The 25,166-nt window shown below is 41.4% G+C and overlaps 1 protein-coding gene across 1 annotated transcript; it reads right to left on the reverse strand.

Annotated features, from left to right (window-relative positions):
- Window positions 1-2,565: 2,565 nt before the first annotated feature.
- Window positions 2,566-23,287, reverse strand: nmd3 (NMD3 ribosome export adaptor). The gene is made up of 16 exons (XM_083773330.1): window positions 23,195-23,287; window positions 22,839-22,901; window positions 21,172-21,306; window positions 20,429-20,525; window positions 15,788-15,868; window positions 14,368-14,496; window positions 13,359-13,449; window positions 12,154-12,232; window positions 11,520-11,616; window positions 10,208-10,325; window positions 7,585-7,730; window positions 5,669-5,781; window positions 5,485-5,557; window positions 5,194-5,300; window positions 4,316-4,386; window positions 2,566-3,107 (listed from the first exon to the last, which is right to left on the reverse strand). The coding sequence occupies exons 2-16, from the start codon at window positions 22,880-22,882 to the stop codon at window positions 2,968-2,970; spliced, it is 1,521 nt and encodes a 506-aa protein (XP_083629456.1). The 5' UTR covers window positions 22,883-22,901; window positions 23,195-23,287; the 3' UTR covers window positions 2,566-2,967.
- Between the last annotated feature and the right edge of the window lie 1,879 nt (window positions 23,288-25,166).

Here is a 25,166-nt window from a genome sequence, read left to right on the forward strand (position 1 = left end):
CTTACAGATTACAATCACCCACGAAGATTTTGAAAACATGACTGACAAAAAAAAAACTCCCATATCAGTGGTATGTGGTAAGTATAAAAATGTAATGTGCAAGCACATACAGCAGCAAGAGCTGTGAGCTGCTGTGATAGGATATCAAATAGAACACAACCACCCTAAAGACTAATCATTGTGTGTATTCCTGCACTATCTGCATCGAGTGATCTCGGTACATAGAAATTCATTTATTGGAGATTCTGACTTTCAATTGTACACATTGTTTTAATTGTATTGTTCAACTTTTTGCTTTGGCAATGTAAACATGTTTTCCCATGCCAATAAAGCCATTTGAATTTAATTGAATTGACAGGGAGAGGCAGAGAGCAAGAGTGGGAGTGAACACTAGATGGCAGTAGAATAACAGTTTTGTCATTTATGAAAGATATTTTAGTGAATATTTCTAGTTTTACTCCAAGTGTTAATGTCACAGCTCTGTTTACACCTTTATTTAATTCCTATTTATATTCAATATCTATACTAAGCTAATCTTTTTTTGTAATAGTTTCACAAGATAGTACTGAAAAATATCTTCAACCTATTACTGACAAAACTCTTGAAGGCCTGTTGTCTTAACAATGAGTTAATACAAATAGAAGTCTTCTGAACAACATTCTACAGAAAGAGGCAATCACAGCTTATTTTACGATGTCTTATAGTCATTTATACTAGCTGTCCGAGTCTCTTGGAGTTTTCCAAGTTTGTGCATCCATCAATTTCAGGTTAATTAAAATGTGTACTTGTGTAGTGATAAACTAGGCTACTCATTTAAGGGGAAACTTCTCAAGGACTGCTCAGCCGGGGTCCCACCTGTCTGATCCAGAATTAGAACCCGGCCCTTAACCCCAAATAGACCAGATTTTACAATGACAGTGAAATGGTAACTGGTAAGCAAGCCCACATGCACTTGCATAATGCGAATCTGGAATACAGGAATGCAATTAGTAGCTGTAAGCAGTGGCAATGTGACTATTGACTTTATTCAGACCACGGCCACTAGGTAGCCTAATAAGCCAGACCGAATCAACCGTTGGCAAAAATAAGTGTGCGATATTAGTCTGGCTTATTAGCCAGGCTACTAACTAGGAGCAACTTCCCCTTGACAGCCCATACATCCAAACAGAAATGTCCTATCTGATTGTATTAAAAAAAAAAAACTCACCAACATTGCAGCTGTACGAAAAGCTTGAATTATCCTCCATCTGCAAAGTGTTTGTTTCATAAAGATCCACTGTAGACATGTTATGAGCTACTTTGTAAAAAATTCTCTTGCAGGTGTCAGTTTGGAAGCGCTCGTTGAATATCACTCAACGGCCCATGCCGCCTGATTCGAATTTGCACATAATGCAGGAGGTAGCAGGAGGTTGTAGCTCATAACATGTCTACAGTGGATTTTTATGAAACAAACACTTTGCAGATAAGAGGATAATTCAAGCTTTTCGTACAGCTGCAATGTTAGTTTGACGTTGTTTAATACAATCAGATAGGAGTTTTCTGTTTGGATGTATGGGCTGTCAATGGGAAGTTGCACCTAGTTAGCAGTTAGCACCTGGCAAGATGGCAGCGGTCTGAATAAAGTCAATAGGTTGCAAGCCAAGGAGTTAAAGGGGGTCAAAGGAGATCAGAAACACGACACAGAACCCTCACTCCTTGTCGTCTCCAACCCCAGAGGGATTCACTCCATTCACTTTCCCAAGTGGATCTGATTACTGCTAACAATCAGCTGAAGTTTACGAAACACATGATCCAGCCTCCCCTTCTTTCTTTCAAGATCGAATCAGAGACTTGGCAAATAGGACTTTGCATCCCCCTCCCCCAAATGATATGTCCTCAATCACATACCAGTAGTTATGCCCACCACCCTCTGGGGAAAGCTAGTTCATGAATGATTATGAAGTCATATTTTAAATCAAATTGATTACTTAATTTAAACTAGAAAAAGTGCTCTGTGGAGCACAGGGCTCCAGACAATGAAGATTTGAACACTGAACCGAATTTTCTATAAAGTTCCAATTCTTATAACTTGAAACTTAATTCTGCCATGTCTCTCTAAGACCACATCAGCAACAAGTGTTCTATGCCCTCATGGCTTATCATCCTCTGGGATTCTTGTACTATTCTGCTTTACTTTTCATTTGACCTAAAAAATAAAAATAAGTCAAGAGTATCAATCACAGGGAAAAACATTAACAAAAACCTTGCAGATCTTTGCCTCCCTCTAGTGGATCCATTAAACAGCACAATAAATCACACAGAACATCTCCTGTTCTGTTCATACAATTCCAAATTATATTTTTGTATCAGTGTAATAAAACTGGATAGAAGCAGTATCTACTTTCAAACCCTATTTTGCTTTAAGGCACTCTCATAGCCAAACGGTTAAGGCATCAACCACCCTCGATTCCATTCCAGCTTGGAAATGTGTATTCCTTCCCTCTGCCCTCACTTTCCTGTCCATCTCATCTAACCTGTTCTGCGAAAAAGTAGAAATAATAAAATAATCTCAGACAGGCAGCTTAGGACCTGTGTAAATGGAGTAATATCCTTTAATAATGTACTTGTATAGCACTCCATTCATACATCACTTCAAACCATGTACTGTATCAATATAAAGATGGTTATTAATTGGTTGAAAATTGCATTAGGAGAACCGCTAGAACAAGATAAATGCCAATGAGTGGCATAGCTAATACCCAGAAACCCAGATTTTGACTGGAAATCATCTCAAGATCAGTTTAGACTGAGGGACTGCGATTTGTGCAATACATTAGCTTCAAAATATGAGCCCATCTGTCCTCAATCTGTCATACCAGACGTAGGACTCAACTGATTGGACTGATCAGTCATTTGTTACAAGGATGTCTGTAGGCTCTCATTTCACAGATCAGACCGTGAATGTGATCTATGCTGCCTCCTGATTGGCTAGTCCATAATCATGTCAGCGCCCTCTCCTCCGGTGGCGTCTGCCAGGCTAAGGTCTTCCAGCATCTCTATTAGGGATATGCGTGGTGCACCCTCATCGTCAGTGTCACTCTCAGCCTCCACTGGGATCTTAGATGCGTCTGAAAATAAAGATGCTAAAATTAACATCACATGAATATCCTATATACTAAAGACGAAAATACGCAAGGCCAGAAGAAAAAAAAATGCGGTGCTTCAGAACGCCACTAAACTGAGCAACTTCCACTGAAATGAATAGCGGGGGGGGGGGGGGGGGGGGGGTTTCAGTCCGGTTCAGTCTATGCTTTTAATACTCTATGGAGACAACATGTAGTCCAGGAAGTAAGTGAGCCCAGTGTCCATGACAGAGACACTGGGCTCACTGCTAAACATCTAAAACCACATATTACACACGACCCCCAGTTAAAGGACAACTTTAGTTTTTTTCAACCAAGGTTCATGTTTTAGGTGGTTATTAGAGAAAGTAAAATATGAGTGTTAATTTTCTTTCAATTGCTGCTTTCTTTTGTTTTGGGGATTTTAGCAGTTTTTGACAGGGGGGCGGGGGCATTCGAGCATGGGGCTAAATAGGTATTTTTTTACAAAATATTATGGCGATTTATTTTATTATTATTTACTATAGTCCTAATAAACCCCAAGAAATTGCTGGCCACAAATGATCACAGGATCTATTGAATGTGACAAACTGAAATATTGAGCCTATACACACAGTATAAGCCTTCCCCCCAGTAGGCTACCTTCACATTCAGTAGATCCTGTGATCTTCTGTGGCCAGATGTAATTTCCTGGGGTTTATTAGGACTATAGTAAATAATACAAAAATAAATCACCATCAAATTTGGTAAAATACACATTTAGCCCCATGCTCGAATGCCCCCGCCCCCCTGTCAAAAAGAGCTAAAATCCCTAAAACGAAAGAAAGCAGCAAATGGAAAAAAAATAACACTCAACTATTACTTTCTCTAATGACAACCTAAAACATGAACCTTGGTTGAAAACTAAAGTTGTCCTTTAAGTGTTCTAAATCTTCTAAACGTCATTAACATACAAAAAGGGTGAAGTGTCCCATTAACCACTGATCTGTCTCAATGACAGCTTCTCTGGATTAGTTTCAGAGGGGATTTAAGAGAATGAAAAAAAAAATGTCTAAAGCCCTAACCACACCAAAGGGTCACCATGTAACTCCCTGGGTCCAAACGGTTGCAAGGAGTTAACGCTAAAACCGTCTTGACCCTTTGGTGTGGTTAGGGCTTTAAAACACGTAATCTGAGGGGCTCTGAAACTCTCCCAAGGAATCAGCCTGACTCACCTCTGAAGATGTTGACATTTTTCCTGAGCGCCTCATCCTCTTCCAGGTCCTCTAGGAAGTCCTGATATTGTCTGAGAAACACGATCATTACATGCTTAAACATTCAACGGTCTAATATTTTTACAATTGCTACAAAACCTGTATATCCAGTCATTTCTGGGCATAAACAAGAAGTTGAAGGATAAAGTTAAGTCTGATAATGATACAGTGCATGTTCACATCATGTACGTTTCCAGACGTGGAAAACAATTTTTCCGATTTCAAAATATTTCCAAGAATTTCATGGCTGTGAGAACCTTGCCTTTATGATGTCACCTCAATGAAAGTTAACAAAATTGATAATTCACAAGTTATGTTGTACTCATTTTGCTGCAAGCTAGAAACATGATGAAACTATGTGAAATGATCCAGTGTTATGCAAACTACTGTAGTTGGACTGAAAACGAGATATTGTCACCTAGCTCCAGTGTTGCCCTGAGTTCAGGGTGGTCGGGTTTGATTCCATGGCCACCCTTTTCAAAATCACTATGACATTAATCCTATATTGAAACTGGTTTACGGGAGGACCGGCTGACCACTGCTACATCACTATGACTCAGACATAACCATAAACCATATTATATGGAGATCCGTAGAATTCTATTTAGCTTTGTATACACTAGTTACTATACAGTAGTAACACCATAACACTTTATGGCAGAGATCCATAAAGATATATAAAAGGTATCAGAATGCCTGACGAAGGCCGAAACGTTGTGAATTTTGATTGCTTGGTAATACATTTTTTGGGAGCATTCTCTTTAGTTTATCTATTATAAATGTAGATTTCCAGTCCTAAATTTAGGAAACTTGGCATGAATGCTGCATAACTTTCCTACCTCTCATCATCTGGGGCCAAGCCCTCCCTGTCTTTCTCCATTTCCTTCAGTTTCCAGTTCCTACGTTTCACCCTCTTGTTGCGGTCGTAGCTCTTCTTAATCAACACCTGTTTGGTTTGAAAATTGTTTAAAAAAAAAACATTTCTGCAGTAATTAGTACAGATGTTGCACATTTGAACACAGAGTATGGTAAAGTACCACCAGGGGTCAGTATCTACAATTCTATGGTTTTGGGGGAGCTGTAAGAAAGTAATTTGTTCACTGTGGATGATCAGTAATGGGGTCTCTTACCACATCAGGGACATGGTGAGGGTTCATCTTATTCAGGTTCTCGTCATTTACGTTGGAATTGGCAAAGTCAAAGCTGTAGCATAGTAAGACAAAGTAGCAAAATAAGCAGATATCATGGGGTGCATTTGGCCTTTATTTTGGGCAGCATTGGACCTCTTTATCGAGCAACGCCTCACAAACCTACCCCAGCACCAGGTCTCCTATGTTGAGCAGGTGACCCAGGAAGGTACGACAGTGGTACTGCTGACTGGTATTCATCTCTGATGTCTTCTGAACCCACGCCTCAGCCAGGACGTGCTTTTACACACACACACACACACACACACACACACACACACACACACACACACACACACACACACACACACACACACACACACACACACACACACACACACACACACACACACACACACACACACACACACACACACACACAGTTAGCATCATCCTACCATATGTAGCAGACACATTGTTGTCTTAACCCATTTAGGCCTGAGGCAGATTCTAAAAACGCCTCTAAATCCTGACCTAAGGTTTCTGAAAAACTTCAAATGTTTATATAGCAGAATCAAAATGTTTACATTTTTGAATACTGTACATACTGTACAGAACCCAAATATGGGTTCCCGATCTGAGTGGGTAAAACACCAAAATGGGTTCCCGCCCAGAATGGGTAGTTTTCTTCAACCAAGGTTCATGTTTTAGGTTCTTATTAGTGAAAGTAAAAGATGAGTGTTATTCTTTTTTATTTGCTGCTTTCTTTCGATTTAGGGATTTTAGCTGTTTTTGACATGGGCATTCGAGCATGGGGCTAAATATGTATATATATATGTATTGTAATGAATGTGAAGGTAGCCTACTGGGGGGAAGCCACACTGTGTCATAGGCTCAATGTCAGTTTGACACATTCAATAGATCCCGTGATCTTTTGTGGCCAGATGTAATTTCTTGGGGTCTAGTAGGACTATAGTAAATAATAAAAAGAATAAATCGCTATAAAGTTTTGTACAAAAATACATATGCTCGAAGGCCCCGACCCCCTGTCAAAACAGCTAAAATCCCTAAAACGAAAGAAATCAGCAAATGAAAAAAAATTAACACTCATCTTTTACTTTCACTAATAAGAACCCAAAACATGAACCTTGGTTGAAAAAAACTAAAGTTGTCCTTTAACACTCTAGAACAGGTAGGCAACCTTTGGCACCAGTGACAACAATGGCTAAGTCCTTCCCCAACCCGTCCTTGTCCAATAGGCACGTTAGCAGCGAGGAGACAGGGCAAGCTGTCCTTCTCCCCCATAGAGATGCATGTTAAATGACGGGATTTCTCCATATAAATTAACCATGTCTGTAGTAAGAGCATCAAAATGTCTTCTAAATCTAGCCAACCAGGCCTGCAGTAGGCTATGCACTAGACAAAATCGCATGACATTTAAATAAACTAGAAATACGAGGAAATGACAGAGGGAGAAATCTACTTTTAACAGCCACCCAACAGATGTGGCACAGTAACATTAGTTGCACGGGTCAGTCGTGTAACTTTCCCGACGTTTAGATAAGCTGTGTATATGTTCAACAACACAGCCATGCAAAATAACACAGCTATGAGGTGGCGAAAGCTTGACCTGCATAGCAACAGTTGCTAAACTATTTAGATTGGCATTGGACAATCGCTTCTACATTCCATTAAAACTCTGTCTGGGAGATAGTCAGCTTACTGCTCTGAGTCTAATGATCATTATAACAACTAGACCGGTGCCCGGGTGTAGAGCACCAAGCCAGTAACGATGGAAGTGCCCACCCATGCACAGTCATGCACACCCAACGAGCAGCCATCTGGCCACTTGACACAGCAGCTGATTGGTCAGATGGGTGGGCCATGAATGCTTTCCAGATGTTCAAGTAGGCCCAGAAAACGTTGATAACCACTGCTCTAGAAGACAACAGAATGGTACCCTCAAACCTCAACCCTGTTGGCATTTAAACAAGACACTAGCCAGGCTCAGGGATAATGTAATGGTGACATGGCCTGCCATAGATTTACCCTATAAATCAATCTATTCTACTGCACCACTGCCACAACCTTCAAAACACTCACCTTATTGGACCTCAGGCCTGCACCAGCCCCCAGTTTCTGGTCTCTAATGATGTCGATATCCATGACGATGAACTCCTGTAGCTGCCGTGGGCTACAGAGACTATTGAAGGGTTGGCGCCAGTATGTGCCCCCGTCCACCTCAGCAACTAGTGGATAAATATGATGAATAGATTTTGACAGAATGGTACACATAATGAGTAGAGGTGCTCCGATCATGTTTTTGGGGGCAGATACCGATCACAGGTTTTTGAGTGGTGCAACCACTCCAAGGAACAGCAATGTCCGTGTTCACCTATGTGTTCACCTATGTGTTGGTTAATGAGCGTTCTATTATCGGACTTCAAAGCATGAACAGCATACACAGCCAAGTAGAAAATACACAAAAGCAGCTTGCTTGATTAAACATTTTTTTACTTTAAGGTATAACTGGAAGGCAGCATTGGCTATACAATGATGCAATCGCAACTGTCAGCGCTGCTAGTGCAGTGAGTGCACACACTGGGAAGTGGGAACAATTACAACCAAACAACACACTATACTTACAGTATGCACTGTTGCCTGCTGATGAGAGAGAGGTAGAGAGGGGAGTTGCACCACTCGGTTCACACAGGTGTGATTTTTCTTTAATGATCGGCCGATACTGATACCGATTCTTTAAATTATTATTTTATTTATTTATTTTACTTATAAACAAAAACCTGGCAGCCATTAAGTTAAAGGAAAAAAAAGTAAGAGAAAAACGAGCAAGAAAATTAATCTATAATTATGTGCACCGTATTTATGCATGGCATATTATAAACACCATCAGTATTTAACATTAGCTGCCACTGTACCTTACAAACAACACCACAGTACCTTCCATTCTACACTGGTCACTTACTGCTTCTGCAAATAAACACTAAAAGGAAGCAAAACTAAAACTTGTAAAGTTGTGTTCTGAGGATTTCTGTGGGAAAATAGCCTGACCTTATGTGAATCTGTTTCTTGTTAAAAATGCAAGTAAAAACAGTTTAAATACCGGCATAAAAATAGCCTGGCCTTTGAACACTAATTGAAAACGCGTGCACTGCCTTTCAAGACGTCACAAATCTGCAACAGAGAACCTCTGAACCCGTTGCATGATCAATAGTTACACCAGATCTGCCACTTCCTCTTATTGATTTGATTACACAATGTTATGTTCTCATTTGGCTGTAAAGTCTGCCAAGTCTAAGTCAATTGAAAAAAGGTTGTGTGTGTGCCTGTCTGTCTTATGTGGTATGCTTTGTTTAGGAGCAGACGAAAGCAGTTGAGTTAGTGGGCTGTGATGAACATGTGGCAAGCAGACTGGGGTCAGTTTAGTACAACAGAGGAGACAGACCCGAGGCACATTCCACTGCTATAATGTTAACCGACACGTGAAATATGAAGATTTTTTATAGTGCCGTTTTAATGTAATCCAACACTCACCCTAAACTGCACACACTATCAAAGTTGGAGTTGGCTAGTCCACTCTCGCATCACAGTACTGATTCTCAGAGGGATATCAGGGAACCTTGAGGGTAGAACTACACTTAGCTAAACCTATAGTTTAATTCTACATTTACTCAGTTTGCTTTGAGGTGCATGGAAGCCCATTTCTGTCAACATATAATACATATTTTCCTAGCAAATACGACTTTAGCTTTTTTTTCTTTAAAATGTGGGATAGGAAATTGCCAACACGACCACGTCATAGCAGAGGCCCAAGTGTTCAAATGTGTCAACATCCGCAAAGCAGCAGGGCCAGACGGCATCCCAGGTGACGTGAGCTGGCACCCATGTTTTGGTAACATACCAAGTGTGTTGTCAATTCTTGTCAATAGCTAGATGACGGATGGTACAATGATATCGTGAATGTGACTACAGCGTGCTGTATGCTGTGAAAATAAAACAGTTCTGCTTTATTTTCTTCTGTAGAGAATGTGCCATCAACCAATCTTGCTATATATTTCTTGTTCCGTGTCTGGCTGTATATCCTTGCACTCTGATTGGATATACTGTCCATCGGTTTACTAGTATAACCCAATTCCATGGCAAGGAGGACAACTTCTGGGAAAATATAGCCAACTGTAGTGAAGTTATTTTAAGTGGATGGCACACAATCTGAAGTACAGTAAGGTAGGATATGGTATACGCATGCATTATCGGTATAGTGCGAGTTTAGTTGACAAAATTTCCATGTATTTTTCCGTTTATCTTATTGCTGTTATTTATCATACCAATTATGTCATAATAAAGAATCTTGAAACTTCTAGTGTAGCACGTGTGCAAGTCTTTAATCCAACTAGACCTATACGTGCCCGTGGAACCTAATAATACCTGTTGTCAACTGTCTGTGTCCCACATGGAGATCAATTGGCTGAGTCAGAGGCTGGAAATTGCACAGGTGAGGGGATTTAGGCTGATTAGGCCCACTGGCAGAGCCTGAGCAGAGCCTTTTGTGGTGGTTCTGGAGAACCGTGGGTCAGACCGACTCAAAACCGGGCACTCCCTGCAGGGGTGTGGAACGTGTGTGTCGAATTAGCTGGGTTCCAACAGCCACAGTAGGATGAAGATGAAGTTGTGGAGAGCACAGAAGTAGAAGTTCAGTAAGTGTACTCACTCTGCAGTGTTCTGGGGTCAATGAGGTGAATGGTGCTGGTGACTCGAACACACACACACACCTGACCCATGTTCCCCAGGCTCTGGGCCAGACGAGGTGAAAGGCACACCACGTTGTCCTAGCAACCAAAAAGAATACACGCAGAGAGTCAAAGTAAGGTCAGAGCGAAAACAACTTTGCACTCACAATGGCAGCTCACTTGGCTTCCAACCACTCTTAGCTCACTTGGCTTCCCAACAGCTCTTGTCCGTTCCCCTCAGTGAAAGCCCCAGAGAAGTAACTGAGATTTGGAGTTGAGCTCTGGGATTACATTACACCTTTGTATTTGAAACATGGCAGAAAATTATGCAAAGCAAAGTTCTGGTCAGTGGTATCTCTCAACAGCAAGTATTATTTAAGATTTTACTGGTGACATTTAAATCCTTTCAAGGCAAGGCTGCATGTTTGCTCATAATGCAAGTGTGAAACTGCCCTTCCCTCGTTTCAAATATGAATTAATGTGTTGCAATTTAACATTCTTGTTTTGATGCAATCACACAAATGCTGATTATGGTTTGAAGAGCACATCCTAGTGTACTCAATGAGAAACATTATTCATCTACCCCCTGCCATTTCACATGCAATTATTTTGGTCCCATGGTATTAATCATGTTCATATGCAGCTTTCTGGCAGGTGGTTATCTGCTGCTGAGCAACGTAAGAGGCGGAATGTAAATTAAGTAATTATAGAATATTCATAAATAAATAAAAAGTGAACTTATGACTGAGATATATACTTCAACCCATCAATGTAAAGAGCAATATATATAAATATTTATTTATTTTTAAGGTTTGTAATCTCGCAAGATACTGTATATACAACAATCAGTCACCTTAATGATGCATAATTAACAGTGATACAAATATGACCAAAGATTGCATCTATTGTATTAAAACAACTTGAATACCTCTCAAATTGACTTGTTTTGCGAAACTGACTTAAAACTTTCATGCTAGAGCGCATGCATTTTAGCTGTCTACTGAATAAGTCTAGGGAATCAGCTTTGAGCACAGCCAATACCAATAAGATGAGATAAAAATATTATTGGCTAGGCAGTGTTTTCAATCTACATGTTGGTAAAAGTATCTTCCAGAAAACACACAAGAGAAGCATTGATGAAGCAGGGATTTGGGTTGCAACAAAACTCTGCCCTGGCTTGTCAAAAGCCAAACATATGGTATGAACATGTCTGCATGTCTCAGATACAGAGGTCTAACACAAACTGACAAACCCATTGGCGCCCCCCCCCCCCCTCCCCCCACATGTATATACCTTGCAGACAGGTACAATTTCCATAGAGAAGGTGCTCTTATAGTTGTACTCATTAGTGTGGACATCATGAGAGATGAGACGCTGGGATGTCTTTGACCTTTATAAATGAAAGAGTATCACGTGTCAGAGATTTCATTGAGTTACAAAGAGAACGTATACAAGTATCATATATACAAGTATCATAGGTGATCATAGGTAAGGTATCACAGCCAAACACTGTTCAGTTCAGTGTGCATGTTAAGAATTCACTGTTGGCTTTGCGTGGTCTAAGGGTGTGTTCACGCCCTCGACCCGTTATAAAGAAAAGCTGCTGTTGAACGCTTTCTGTTGAAAATGAAGGGCGGGGTCACACAACGTGATTTCTTTCCCATATCATTGCTTACAGAGAGACCATAAGCTTGGACTAACGGGTCTGCATTAGTCTGTATTTTGGCCTTCTATTTGCCTATGTCACCATGGCCATATTGAATAGCTGGAGGAGAAATAAACATTACATTACAAATTCCTAAATTGGTTGTAGTGTGGGTCTTTCAGGGTAAAGTCTACTAAATAAACTATTTGATTAAAAAAGATAAATATATCTACTGAAATTTTAAACTTGATCCTGATCATTTGTGCATTTAGTACTTCTCACCTGCATGGTACAGTACATTGTAGGAAGTCTACCATCTTCTGAGCGTGCTGTTTAGAGGCGTAGTAGAAATCAATCCCCTCTGAGAGAGAAGCAGAATTAAAATACTGTACACAAATAAATGACCAAATGTGATTCACAGCTCAACACCATTCCAGAAAAACTTAAAGACACAGACATGGAAAAGAAAACACACATACAAATATTAGGTGCAGCTTGAAAATGGTAAAGAAATAATAATATGGCTGCCACATGTTGGAAGCCTTCAAAGCTTTTAAGTTTTGCGGAGACATGGAGGTGATTTAGATGATACTGGCTCAATCATCACTTTACTACCATGTCCAAGAATAAAGGCTTCTGAGCAGCTGAGCCATCACTTAACACAATCTGACCTGAGATCAGATTAAAAAAATGTCTTCTACATCCTGACAGTTTTCTGAAAAAGCTACGTTTCCATGTCGGTCGTTCTTCGATTTTTCAAAAATAGCAGACCTACAAGCTTGTAGGTCTGCTATTTTTTCAATAGCTAAAGCATAACATAAAGCTAACACCAAAAGGGGTTCCGCCCAGAATGGGTTAATGCACACAGCATGCGTGTCTGAGGATGTAGATTACCAGGTGTGTGTGTGCTCCTGGCGTAGGCCATATGGCAACAAATGTTGGACATCAAACTAGATGATTAGGGAAGGCATGTTAAATTGGGTCATGTATTGTCTGTCAAGTATGTACGCCCGCGCGTATGCGTTGTAGAAATCTGAGTCCTCAAATAGGTTATGAGATGACAACTAGCATGTGGAACGCTTGGTCTGACCCAGTATGTCAGATAGATAGATCACATGACCTTCTGAAGCTCACGCTAGGGCAGCTTGATTGGGGCCAGTGATATGCACACATGGTTTGCCATCCGTTACTCCGTAAGAACATAAAGCAGATTAACTATCCCTCCCACTTCTGCTCCCTGATGAACAGACAACCCTATCAACGTATAGGAGTCGCTACTTCAGAAAGAGAGAACACCCTCCCCACCCAGGTACCAACCCGCAAACTAGGCCGATTGTGTTCGTTGGGAGCACGAGGCCAAGGCACCAGGGAGGAATCAAACCCCAATCTACACAGTGGTGGTCCGGGAGTTTATCAATGAAATGTCATTTTAATTGTACATTAGTTGCACATGACAAGTTCACATTTTGTTATAAAATCATACCCACCATGGATTTCTTTGATGTTGAGAGAATTCTGGTGGAGCTTGTGTTTGAGGATGAGCTGTTCTAGATAGTAGAACGTCTTTTTGTGCTGAGTCTATGAGTGGAAGAAAAGTCAGTGAGACACATACTGAATATAAGAAAAGTCAGTGAGACACATACTGAATATAAGAAAAGTCAGTGAGACACATACTGAATATAAGAAAAGTCTGTGAGACACATACTGTACATAAGAAAAGTCTGTGAGACACATACTGAATATAAGAAAAGTCAGTGAGACACATACTGAATATAAGAAAAGTCAGTGAGACACATACTGAATATAAGAAAAGTCAGTGAGACACATACTGTATATAAGAAAAGTCAGTGAGACACATACTGTATATAAGAAAAGTCAGTGAGACACATACTGTATATAAGAAAAGTCAGTGAGACACATACTGAATATATTCAACTAACCACATAACTCTGTAGTGGGTTCCACACATATTGGTTTGAAAGTTCATTTAGTCACTTGCTTACTGCATAATCACCGTAGAATCTATTCCTGTCAAATGTTTTACAGAATACATCTAATACCTGCTTCAGCAGATCACATCCAAGGAGAGTGTTACAATAACCATAACTCCCACAGGACCAGCAGGAGTCATTTTACTGAATATTAAATAGATTTGAGTAGTAGTATGTTTTGGGGAGGATTTTTGATCTGAGAAATTAACATGAACTCACTTCACTCGACCTGGGAACAGGGATGAGGGCTGTATGTGTGAACATGTGTGCATTATGTCTTCAGTGTAGGGTAGGTTGAGAGAGGTGGTCCTTGAGGATATTTTGAAATATGGTAGTGGTCCAAAGTTCAAAAAAGGTTGAGAACCACTTCATTCATTACAGCTACAGCACCCATGAAAATAAAATAATTTCAGATTTTCAGAAGGTCTTAGATTTCTGGGGGAAACGGTGTGTGTGTGTGTGGGAAGTGGGGGTTAAGGATCGTCATTGACCAATATACACCTACCTTTTGCCTAACTTGCACTACAGAGTTCCAGAAGTCCTTGGCTTCCACACGGTGGCAGTCGTCACACATCTGGTGCAGGATGACAAACTCCACCACAAACACCTGCTGCAGGATGGCTCCATTCAACACCTAGTAGGAGAGCCACACACACACCATTCAAGACTAGCAACGGAACTCATAGAATTAAGGCACGCAATCAGGACGTTCAACATTATATCGCATCAAGTGTCCTGAGGAGGCACGTCTGAAGCCTGTCCTGTACGGGAGTCTGCAGATGTAAAAACGGATGATGTGCATTACATAGCATAACAGTCAAAACACTCAGCAGTGTTCTAGTGATATCACTGGGTTGCAATCTATGAATATGAAATCTTTAAAGACTGCAACCCTTTACACTGGCTGTGACTTCGATAACCATTCAATATTACTCAGGTTTATATGACAGAAAGACAGAATTTGATTCTATGAAATACATCAAAAATGAACTGAGATGCAGATCAAGAACATATTTATACACCATCAAGGGCAATACAACATCCAAACTTATTTTGCCAGCAAATGAGGTGAGATAACTTCATTTTGACGTCACTCAGAACGTCTGAGTGACGTCTGATCTTTTTTTGGACGCTCCTGCACCCCCAGATGTCCTGTGCGAATACATTCGGGAAAGCCTGACCGAAACTCATCTTTTCTGACATTGGAAGGAGCACAAGTGTCCCATTCAAATGGTTGCCTCTTCGAAAGAGACAAAAAACATTGCATGTTTTGAAGTCACTGTTTCTGTGCTTTTCAGAGTGTATCTGAACAGTGGGAGAGAGTCACTATTGGACACGACAGACCCCGTTATGGCACAAACAATAGACCTGGCCCAGAGAAGCACAGGGCTCGGGTTCTCATTAAAAGGTCAAAGAGCTGAGATGACAGCCACTGGCAACAGTCAAATAAAGCACTGGTTCCCAAATACTGTCACGCAACCCATTTTTATGGATCACGAGTTGCGACACGAGTAAATATAAGTTAATACATTAAAAGTTACATTAATTAGAAAACAAATGTTTAAGTACTATTGAAAATATCCAGGCTATTTTCATTTGTTTGGGTCACGGGGAGACATCAACATTTTCTTTTGGGTCTCTAGCTAAAGATTGTGAACCAATGAAATAGTAAGTACTAACATTGTATCATCTATGCTTCAAAGGTGCGTTTCTAAACCTCAACGTTGGCACTGTTCCTACATTTCAACTTTTAACTCTTGACATCATCTTTCATAACTGTTAATTATAGAAAAAGGTAACCCGAGGTCGTCATCTATTCACTGCCTTTGAGAACTACATTTTGAGTAGGGGTTCCTAATCCGTTTTAATCTGATAGATTAAATGTCACTCTCTCATGCCTATCAGGTCTCCTTCTGTGTCCTCACCTCTTTCTGTACAGTCAGTTTTATCTTGATCCTTTTGGAGTGTGGTTCCGTCCACAAGAAGCCAGCATCAATTAGTCGCACCTGAGTGGAGAGCGTTCTAGTTTAGAGCATGTACTGGCAAACAAATTCTTCACACATTTACAACATGATTCAAACTGCCAGCAATATGACTTGGACCTGTGAAAAGCAAGAGATATTAGGCAAGAATAAAATGTGATACAAAGAGGCCTAATGCCACTGTGATTGGGTGATTGTGTTTACTATAAACTTTACATTTTATATATATTTCATTCACTGCAGATATATTAACCACTTGAACCCTAGCATTAGGCTTAGGCCAGTTTAAACATTTCCAAACCCATTTGATATTCGGGATAAGACTGGACTGGTAATACCAACTTCGACCACTTGCAGTCGTACATTTCTTTTCCTTTAACTACAGACCACCGGCCGTCTCCGGGGGACCTCAGTTGGTGCCTCGAGTACCCACCCTTAATAACTAAAAACAACTTTTTTTTCCCCCCCATTTACCATTGCTCGTTTGTGCTCTCATTATTCAGTGTTAAAGGGAAACTTCACCCATTTTGCAAAAAGACGTTTATAAGATTTAGAACACTTTCCTAAATCTTAACATCATTAACATAGGGGGCACGGTGGGCACGGTGGCACAGTTGGGCACGGTGGCACAGTTGGTAGTGCTGTCGCCTCACAGCTAGAAGGTCCTGGGTTCGATTCCCGCTCGGGGCGCTGTGGGTGCTGGTGGCGTGTTTCCTCCTCCACGTCATCAGTGCCCATACCCGAAGGCGGGGTTTATAAGATTTAGAACACTTTCCTAAATTTCCTAAGATTTCCTAAGATTTAGAACACTTTCCTAAATCTTAACATCATTAACATAGGGGGCACGGTGGGCACGGTGGCACAGTTGGTAGTGCTGTCGCCTCACAGCTAGAAGGTCCTGGGTTCGATTCCCGCTCGGGGCGCTGTGGGTGCTGGTGGCGTGTTTCCTCCTCCGCGTCATCAGTGCCCATACCCGAAGGCGGGGTTGGCGAAAGGGCCTTTCTGTGTGGAGTTTGCATGTTCTCCCCGTGTCCCCTAGGGTAGGTACCCTCACAAAAACATGCAGTAATCCTGGTCTCTAAACTGCCTCCCCCTGGCCAGCCGGGGCGCCTGATGGAGGGGAAAGGAACTGGTTGGAATAACGTGTTCCTTCCACGCGCTACGTCCAACCAGGGAAACTCCCCCCTTTCAGGTGTAAAGGAGCAACTTGGACACTCAAGCATGAAGGAAGCATGAGTTAAGTCCGTTGCTCTCCCCAGGTTGGCGGAGGGTGTGTAGAGCCCAGGATCACATTAGATGATTGACACGGGTGAAAAATGGGTTACAAAATCGTGGGATAAAAAGTATATATATAAAAAAAGAAAAACATCATTAACATATATTTTTTTGCAAAAAGGGTGAAGTGTCCCTTTAATGATTTCAGCTCACCTCTTTTTTCAAATCCAAAATGTTGCCATAGTGGCAATTTAAATGAAATTGAACTGAGCAAGTCTTGTTTTAGCCTGGAACTCACCTATGCTTTTTATGGCATAGGCGCGACATGAGACTAATTACTTAGAGCGACGGAGAGAGAGAGGAGTGTGTGTGTGTACATGTGTGCGTGTGTGTGTCAATTTAACAAATGTGCAGACGATCAGAAATCAGCAGAGAGTGAGCAATGTTTGCGCTACTCTATGCCGAATTGAAGTGGACTCAGACCCAGACTTTTTTTTCCTCCCTGGAAATAAAAACGTCTGGGTTTCCGAGGCTAGTCTTGTTTCAACTCTGAAATCAACACACACGGATTCCTGCCAGGGACACTGTGAGCATGTTCTCTCCTCAGCGTCATCAACGCCCATACCCTAGGTGGGGTTGGCAAAAGGTCCTTTCTGTGTTGAGTTTGCATGTTATTCCTCAACATATGCATGAATCAGGCAGTCAAATGCTCATTCAGTTTTGGTCCCTTCCACTAAATTTCCTTGAGGTAATAAAACAAATCATTATGGTGATAAATTAAAATAAATCACGAAAAATCATGTAAGAGGGCCACAACTGGGAGGGAAGATAAAATAGTTGGAAAGTGTGATGGAATCTTTCTGAAACTTTCCCCCCCCACTGCACAGCCACGTCGACGTCTGCTCAAAGCGCTGATGAAGAGAATATCTGCTATCAATCTGCGTCCATGTTAATCTGCTACAAACTGCTTGTGGTTGTTTCAGCTAGTGTTGTGTGGGAGTGACTGACTGGGACAGTTGTCCCCTTTGGTTAGATAAAATAAATACTTCACCTTTATGAACAAAACAAAACTGCTTCACAAAAACACTGTTGGTGTAAAAGCCCCAACCACACCAAAGGGTCAAGACGGTTTTAGCGTTGTCCCTGCGGTGTGATGTCTTGCACGTTGACCCACGTTGACCCTAGTGATTCGACACATGGAATTCAATGGCCCAAACCACACCAAAGGGTCGAGACAGTTTAGCTTTAACTCCTTGCAACCATTTGGACCAAAGGAATTTCATGGTGACCCTTTGGTGTGGTTAGGGCTTAAGAGATTCGCTTAGTTTGTTTTTAAGGTATGCATGATTAATCTGGCTTCATATCGGTATTGACAATATCAGCCTTAAAAATACAATATTGATATCAAACCGATATTATATAATATATGTATAGAAATATTTTAATGTATTATTATTTATTTTATGCATGTAAAGGCTTTTTCTGACGAAGAGGGCTGCAGAATGCAGATTCAATCAATCATCTGGGGACAACCAATTGGAAAACTATTACACAGAAAATACTAGATTGTTGTTTGAACTAATAAAGCAGGTAAAACGAGTGCACTGTTTTTTTTAGAAGTCTGCAGCCAGAATCACAGATAATGTAAAACAGGTGTAACGTAACCTACTGGACAGTGGATACATGTATTATTTGACATGGCAATTAATTGGATATGGAACTTTTTGAGTGGTGCAACCACTCCTATAGACAGCTATGTGTCTCCCTGGCTGTGTCCCTGGCTGTGTCAGAGCACGAAAATAGCATTTGGTTGTTTTCACCATCAAGTGTCACTGTTGCGCAGATTAACGCACATATATTAACTGAATATAAGATGATTTCGGGTGTGACAATACAGTACAGTGACAGTAGAGGGACCCCCGGGGGACCCCACACGGTAACTGTCATTTCTCAACCATTTCGGACGCGGGGTGGCTCGTGGGAACTGGCGCACGTTAGGGGGAACACTGTACATGCGTTAATTGCGCTAAATATTTTAACGCAATTAATTAACGCCGTTAACGCGTTAATTTTGACAGCCTTAGTTTTAATAAAATAAATTGTTACATCGCACTCTTCATCACCGTATGAATAGGCTCTGGGTTGCTAGATGACCGAGAATGATTAGTCTGGCACTACATATTTCTTACTACATATGTTAGAAACAACTAGAGATGCTCCGATTGACCGATCTATCGGATCGGCCAAGCCAAATTCACCTCGCAAATCCGATCAAAAAAGCTAAAAGCGGCCCAGGCGGTGGCGTAACAGTCTGGGCACCCGACTGGTAATCCAGTCGCAGTGTGCCGCGGGTTCGACTCCCGAGCCCGACACGGCCTTTACTGCATGTCATCCCCCCATCTCTCTCCCGTTTCCTGTCAGCCTACTGTCTGTCCCTTCAAAAACCAATAAAAGGCGTAAGCCGCAAAAAATATCTTAAAAAAAAAAAAAAAAAGCTAAAAGCTGCGCCGTTTATATCATACATATGTCATAATGTGTCACAGCTCTACCCGCAGGCACCTCCCACACAAGCATTAGCATGCATGCTCTCCTCGTTGCACACAGAAAGAGTACATTTTCACCGACTTCATACTTGCAAAAAAATGCTCCACAGTCCATCCACACAGATGACATTCCAAGTTGTATCCTTCCACTGGTTTTTGTCGTTTCAGTTTCACCTTGCTAAAAACACATTCCAATGAGTTTAAAAACTCTACCGCAGCAGAAATAGTCAGCAGCTGTAGTGCGGAATGCAGAGCATTGCGTTGCCAGGTTGCGAGTTTCAAGCAACTGTCATGCCAGGTACTGTATGTTTTTTACAACTGTGTGTGTGCAACTGTGCGTGGCTGCGTGCGACTATTGATTTATGCTGCTGGGTCATGTGAGTTTTTCCATCTGGTGTAATTGCGGGAAGATGCGTGATTTTGCGGTCCCTGCTTATTTTATCTTGGCTGCCCGCACCCTCCCGCAGGTATTTAAATACCACCCGCGCCACAACATTTTGAGTTGGGTCCCGCGGGAGCCCGTTCCTGTTGCAGGGCTCTACTAGAGACCTCTCAGTACCTGCAATCTGGGTCGGGAATTGATTGGTCATCACTCACCCAACACTGCTAGTGTTGGGTGAGCTGCTTAGTGGCCAAACATATAAGACTGTGGATGTACTGTGTGTCTATCTGTGTTTCTATGTGCAGGGCGTTGCTGAAAATGAGCACTTGTGCTCAGCTACTACCTTAGGTAAATCGAGGAATAGTCTTTTTACTGGTTATTTTGTGAACGCATACATTTATATGAAAGCATTAATGTCATGTAGGAAAAGGATGCACGGCTTACTTTGGTCATGGAGCCCTTCAGTTTTTTCAGGCAAAGGGTCAGTAGTTCCCTGGACTCCAGAGCACATGTCATCCAGGTAACTGGATGCTGCAAATACCTGTACATTGAACACACTCTCTTAATCTCAACCAATAGTACATACTATAGTTCGATAATAAATGTAAAACTAATTGATAGTGTATTAAATCATTAAGATTTGTTTTGTAAAAAAAGAAAAATGTATAAAAAGGCACTCATACCAATGTTTCCACATCAAAGAGCGCTATCTAACAGTGCTAAACCTAGGATTAGTCAACACCTTAATCACGTTATTATGTGACCCATCAAGTCTGCTTTTAAAGCTGAACATGAGGTTTCTCAAGAGAGCCTGGAAGGTGGTTAGACCAGAGTCGCAGAAGAGCTGACTAGCACTGCCACCCATAGGCTTCTTCAGGAGAATCCTGAGAGCATCATTATAAGCCACCTTTAGCTTGCGCAGACTCTCTTTTTTATAATTCACCCATAAGGGGGCTGTATACAGCGGGGTGCAGTACACTCTAAATAGGTTCACCTTGACCTCACCTGAACAGTAGTGAAATTTCCTGGCTAACATATTAGCTTGGGCATAGAGCATTCTTCGCCGTCGATACATGTCAGCATCATCTTCCATCTTATCAGTAATGATGTGACGGTGTGACCCAAATATTTGCTGCTGCATAGACTGCTACTACAAACAGCTTTGGAAGACCCATGCAGATCCATACCTTTCACATTGCCTGCAGAAGTGCACTGAAACTTGTTTGGGAATGCCCTCTGAGATGTCAACCTGGGTGCGTAGGCAGGACACGCACATGTTGGCTGGGTTGGGTGGGATAGGGACGCCGCAGGTACAGCACAGGCTGAGTGCAGGAAAACATTTAAAAATATATTAATGATGTCAATACTTGTATGTATAGAAGAATGCCTGATTCAACTCATCATTAAACGTTAAATATCTGGGCACACATAATCTTAGCCCTGGTTCTTGATTCATACGGTTCGTATTCATATGAGAGTCAAGGCTTAACTGCACCCTGTTTTTTGCGCTCGCTACATTTACAACGTTTACGTATATATAAACATTCGGAATTCAAATATAAAGTACTCACAATTTGTCCCACGGGTGTTAGTTAGTTGCTGCTCCAGCGATTAGAATTGCTGCATCCCGCGTTGTTTAATAAAAAGCATTTTTATCCGCGCTGTTATTTTGCCATTGGCTTTCAACTATGCGCCCCTATCGGTCGGGAGGAGGGTGGCACTCGTGTGTTCGATATAGGTACGCTGACCGCCCTGCCAATACAGACTAATAGGCGAGTGCGCTCCCGGTGTGCAACTGTGGATTCCCCAAACGAACCCCGTTTGAAAAAAGTAGCCGGGGCGCTCGGACAAAAATGCTTTTTATTAAACAACGCGGGATGCAGCAATTCTAATCGCTGGAGCAGCAACTAACTAACGTGACCCGTGGGACAAATTGTGAGTACTTTATATTTGAATTCCGAATGTTTATATATACGTAAACGTTGTAAATGTAGCGAGCACAAAAAACAGGGTGCAGTTACGTCATGACTGTCATGATAATCATTCAGGGCTAACATAATCTTAGCCCCTCTCGGAAATTTTTATGAGTTTTATGTAGGGTCCCTGCTCATAACTATATTTTCGTATGGGAATTCTGGAACGCGGACATAAATATTCTCTCTAAGATCGAATCTGCGGCGTTTTTTTCTTTGAGTTATTCTGAATTCGTGAACTTTAAGTACCTATACATTCCGCTGCGAATATCTCCTGTGGCGCGGAAGCCGTTAAGTATTTTTAATTTTTGTTTGACCGATTTGGTCGCTTTATTTCTTCTTGTTTGTTTACCGTTTATTGTACCGCCTCCCGGTGTGCGGTTGGCTTGTGCGGCTACGTCCCTGCCTCTGATCTGCTCTGTCATAGCTATAGCGCCACTAGCTAGCCAGATAGGCGGTACAATGAGGTGTCAATAAACAAGGAAGGAAGAGAAGAATCAAAGCGACCAAATCGGTCAAACAAAGATACTTAACGGCTTCCGCGCCACAGGAGATATTCGCAGCGGCATGTATGGGTACTTATACTTCACATATTCAGAAACCCTCACACGAAAAAATGTCGTCAAAGAGCGCAGACAGGCCATAAACACGTTGTTTATGTTTTATGTATGTCTGCATACCAGGTGGCATGGTACTGCTGGAACAGGACCCAATGGTCTGTGTCGTCAAAAAGTCAGAAACTTCAGTACCATTGGGTTCTGCTTGGAGGGCTAACATAATCTTAGTCAGAGACTATCATAGAACTTTTTTCTATTACTTTCGTCAGACTAGATTAAATATATCTATGATAGTCTTTACAAAGTCAAGTTTTAATTACTTACATATTCCCCTGGATACTGGTGGCAGGAGCTTGAATATACTCCATTCTGGACAGCCAGTCAGATCTACGGGGGTAACCACATCAGCCATCAGTACATGATAGTATAGATTTATAGAATAGCTATAATACCTTACCAATACAATATGGAATACATCAATACACGGTCAAACGACAGTTTTTAATACAAAAAAAACATGTAGCATAGCAACGTTAGCGGAGTGCATTAGCTGATCATGTAGCTCACAACAGCTATGATCAGGAATTTGGTCGAATAATATGCAATGACATCTATGTCGATGTCAACAAAGTGATTAAATAATTTCCTTTCGAACGACATATACAATCAGTACAACATACCAACGTTTATACCAGTAGATTATAGTTCCACAGCACGTTGAAACATTGCGTTGAAAGCATCCACGTTTCTATCAGACTGCTGCTGGGAAAAGGATGATGATGTCATCACTGCTGCGACAAGGACCGTGCACTTGGGGTGGGGGCTGGGGCTGTCTTTCATTGCCTGAATTGCTACTAAGGTAAGTAGACAGCAGTACCATTGTAATTGAGCAATAATATTACAAACGGTCAATAATATTCAATAATACATAGCACTGTAAAAACTGTAAACTGTAAAAAAATTACTTATTATTTGGCTACATTGCGCCCATAAAAGTATTTTGTAGGCAGAGCAGAGTTTATCAGAAAATATAGGCTACAGGATTTTCATTATCCAGCTGGATCTGAAACTTTTACCATAGATTTTTTTACCATTGAGCTAATAGAGCCTTGCTTGCTCAGGGGATATATTCACTTGACTTTACTGGGGCCAGTGTCAAATTGCAGCCCCTGAAAATACTCTTTAAGAGCGGTTTTGAAGGAGTTTGGGGAATAACACATTTTTGTGCCATAGAAGGAGAACTAATTTAGCCCCTTGTTTGAGCCAAATCTGGGTTGAACGTGATTTGTGGAGCTCCCTCTGGTGTTGTGATTGTGGACGTCCTTGACGTTTGTGAAGTAGTTTGTGATGTATACTGTAGTGTATAGACCTGCAGGCCCATCCATTACATTGCAAGTTGCTGTACCCTGGGCCATCCCACCCTAGCAAAATGAGCTGTAGAAGTAAGGCCAAGCAGTAGCCTGACCAGTTTCTTTTGGGATGTCTGGAGCCTTGTTTTTAAGGCTGTTGTGTTGCTGTCGTGCTATGTGAGGTGAGGTGCACGGATAGTCAAAGTGACGTGATGATGTGTTCCTGTGCGTTCAAACCTGAAGCTAGGCCTATTTTGTTTACAGTCGCTTCAATCACATCACTTTGGTCATGCAGGTCAGCGCTGATTTAAAACAAAAGTCCCTTTGCTCATGTTGCGTGCAGATTAATTGGCTGTAGACACAGTCAATTAACTTTGGCAGTGTAACCAAAATGGACCTGCTATAGTTCACACAAGACGGATCGGTTCAATATATTTAACATAATTCCTGCTAATATATCATTTATGAGCAGCAAAATGTATGTCTTTGCAAAGGGTTTGTATATTGTTTTTTCCACCGTTGCCGAGTCCCGGCGTTCAGTTCAGTTGGATGGGTGAATACAACCAAACAGCCAAAACATTTCCAGGGTTCCGGACAACATCAATGCTGATTGGCTGTCAGGAGGACACATCAATGTGTGGAGTTGGGGGAAAACGAACTTCACTTCAGTTGGATTTTTCCAGCTGGGGGGGAAGATACGACATGGCCATTCGCTTCGTTCGCGTCGCCCTGTCGCACCGCGCCTGTTCGCACAACTTTTAGTCTTTGAATTTACTTTGTATGTAATCGCGCCGCTCTAACTTTCAGGTCTGAACACTCAGTTCTCAATGTATTCTTACTGACCACCAGTGAGGAGATCCTGTACAGAAATCTTGTTCTTTGGTTGACTTTTTTGATTACTTTAGTTGCCATCACTGGAAATATTTGCCTCTAAAATGGAACCCGGGTAGGCAGCGTTGTGTTCACCTCCACCACCTGTTCTCTCTCTCCCCACCAGATAGGATTGCATCCAGCTCACTGATGTACTATCAAACCAAATGCTTTTAGCCTATATCAATCAATATAGAGTGATTTACGGTGTCAAAAGCCTTTTGGAGGTCTAGCATGACCATGCTGCAGTATTTGCCTGCATCCACCTTGTGTTTGATGTGGTCATTCAAATAGAGAAGGAATGTGTCAGTGGAATGGGATGTTCTGAAGCCAGATTGGAATATATGCATTAGATGTTTTGTTTTTTGTTTTTCCAGTAAGATATACTTTTCAACCAATTTTTTTCCCATAACTTTCAAGATGGAACTAAGAA

The sequence above is a fragment of the Protomyctophum parallelum genome, assembly GCF_964188405.1.
Source record: "Protomyctophum parallelum genome assembly, chromosome: 9".
NCBI lineage: Eukaryota > Metazoa > Chordata > Actinopteri > Myctophiformes > Myctophidae > Protomyctophum > Protomyctophum parallelum.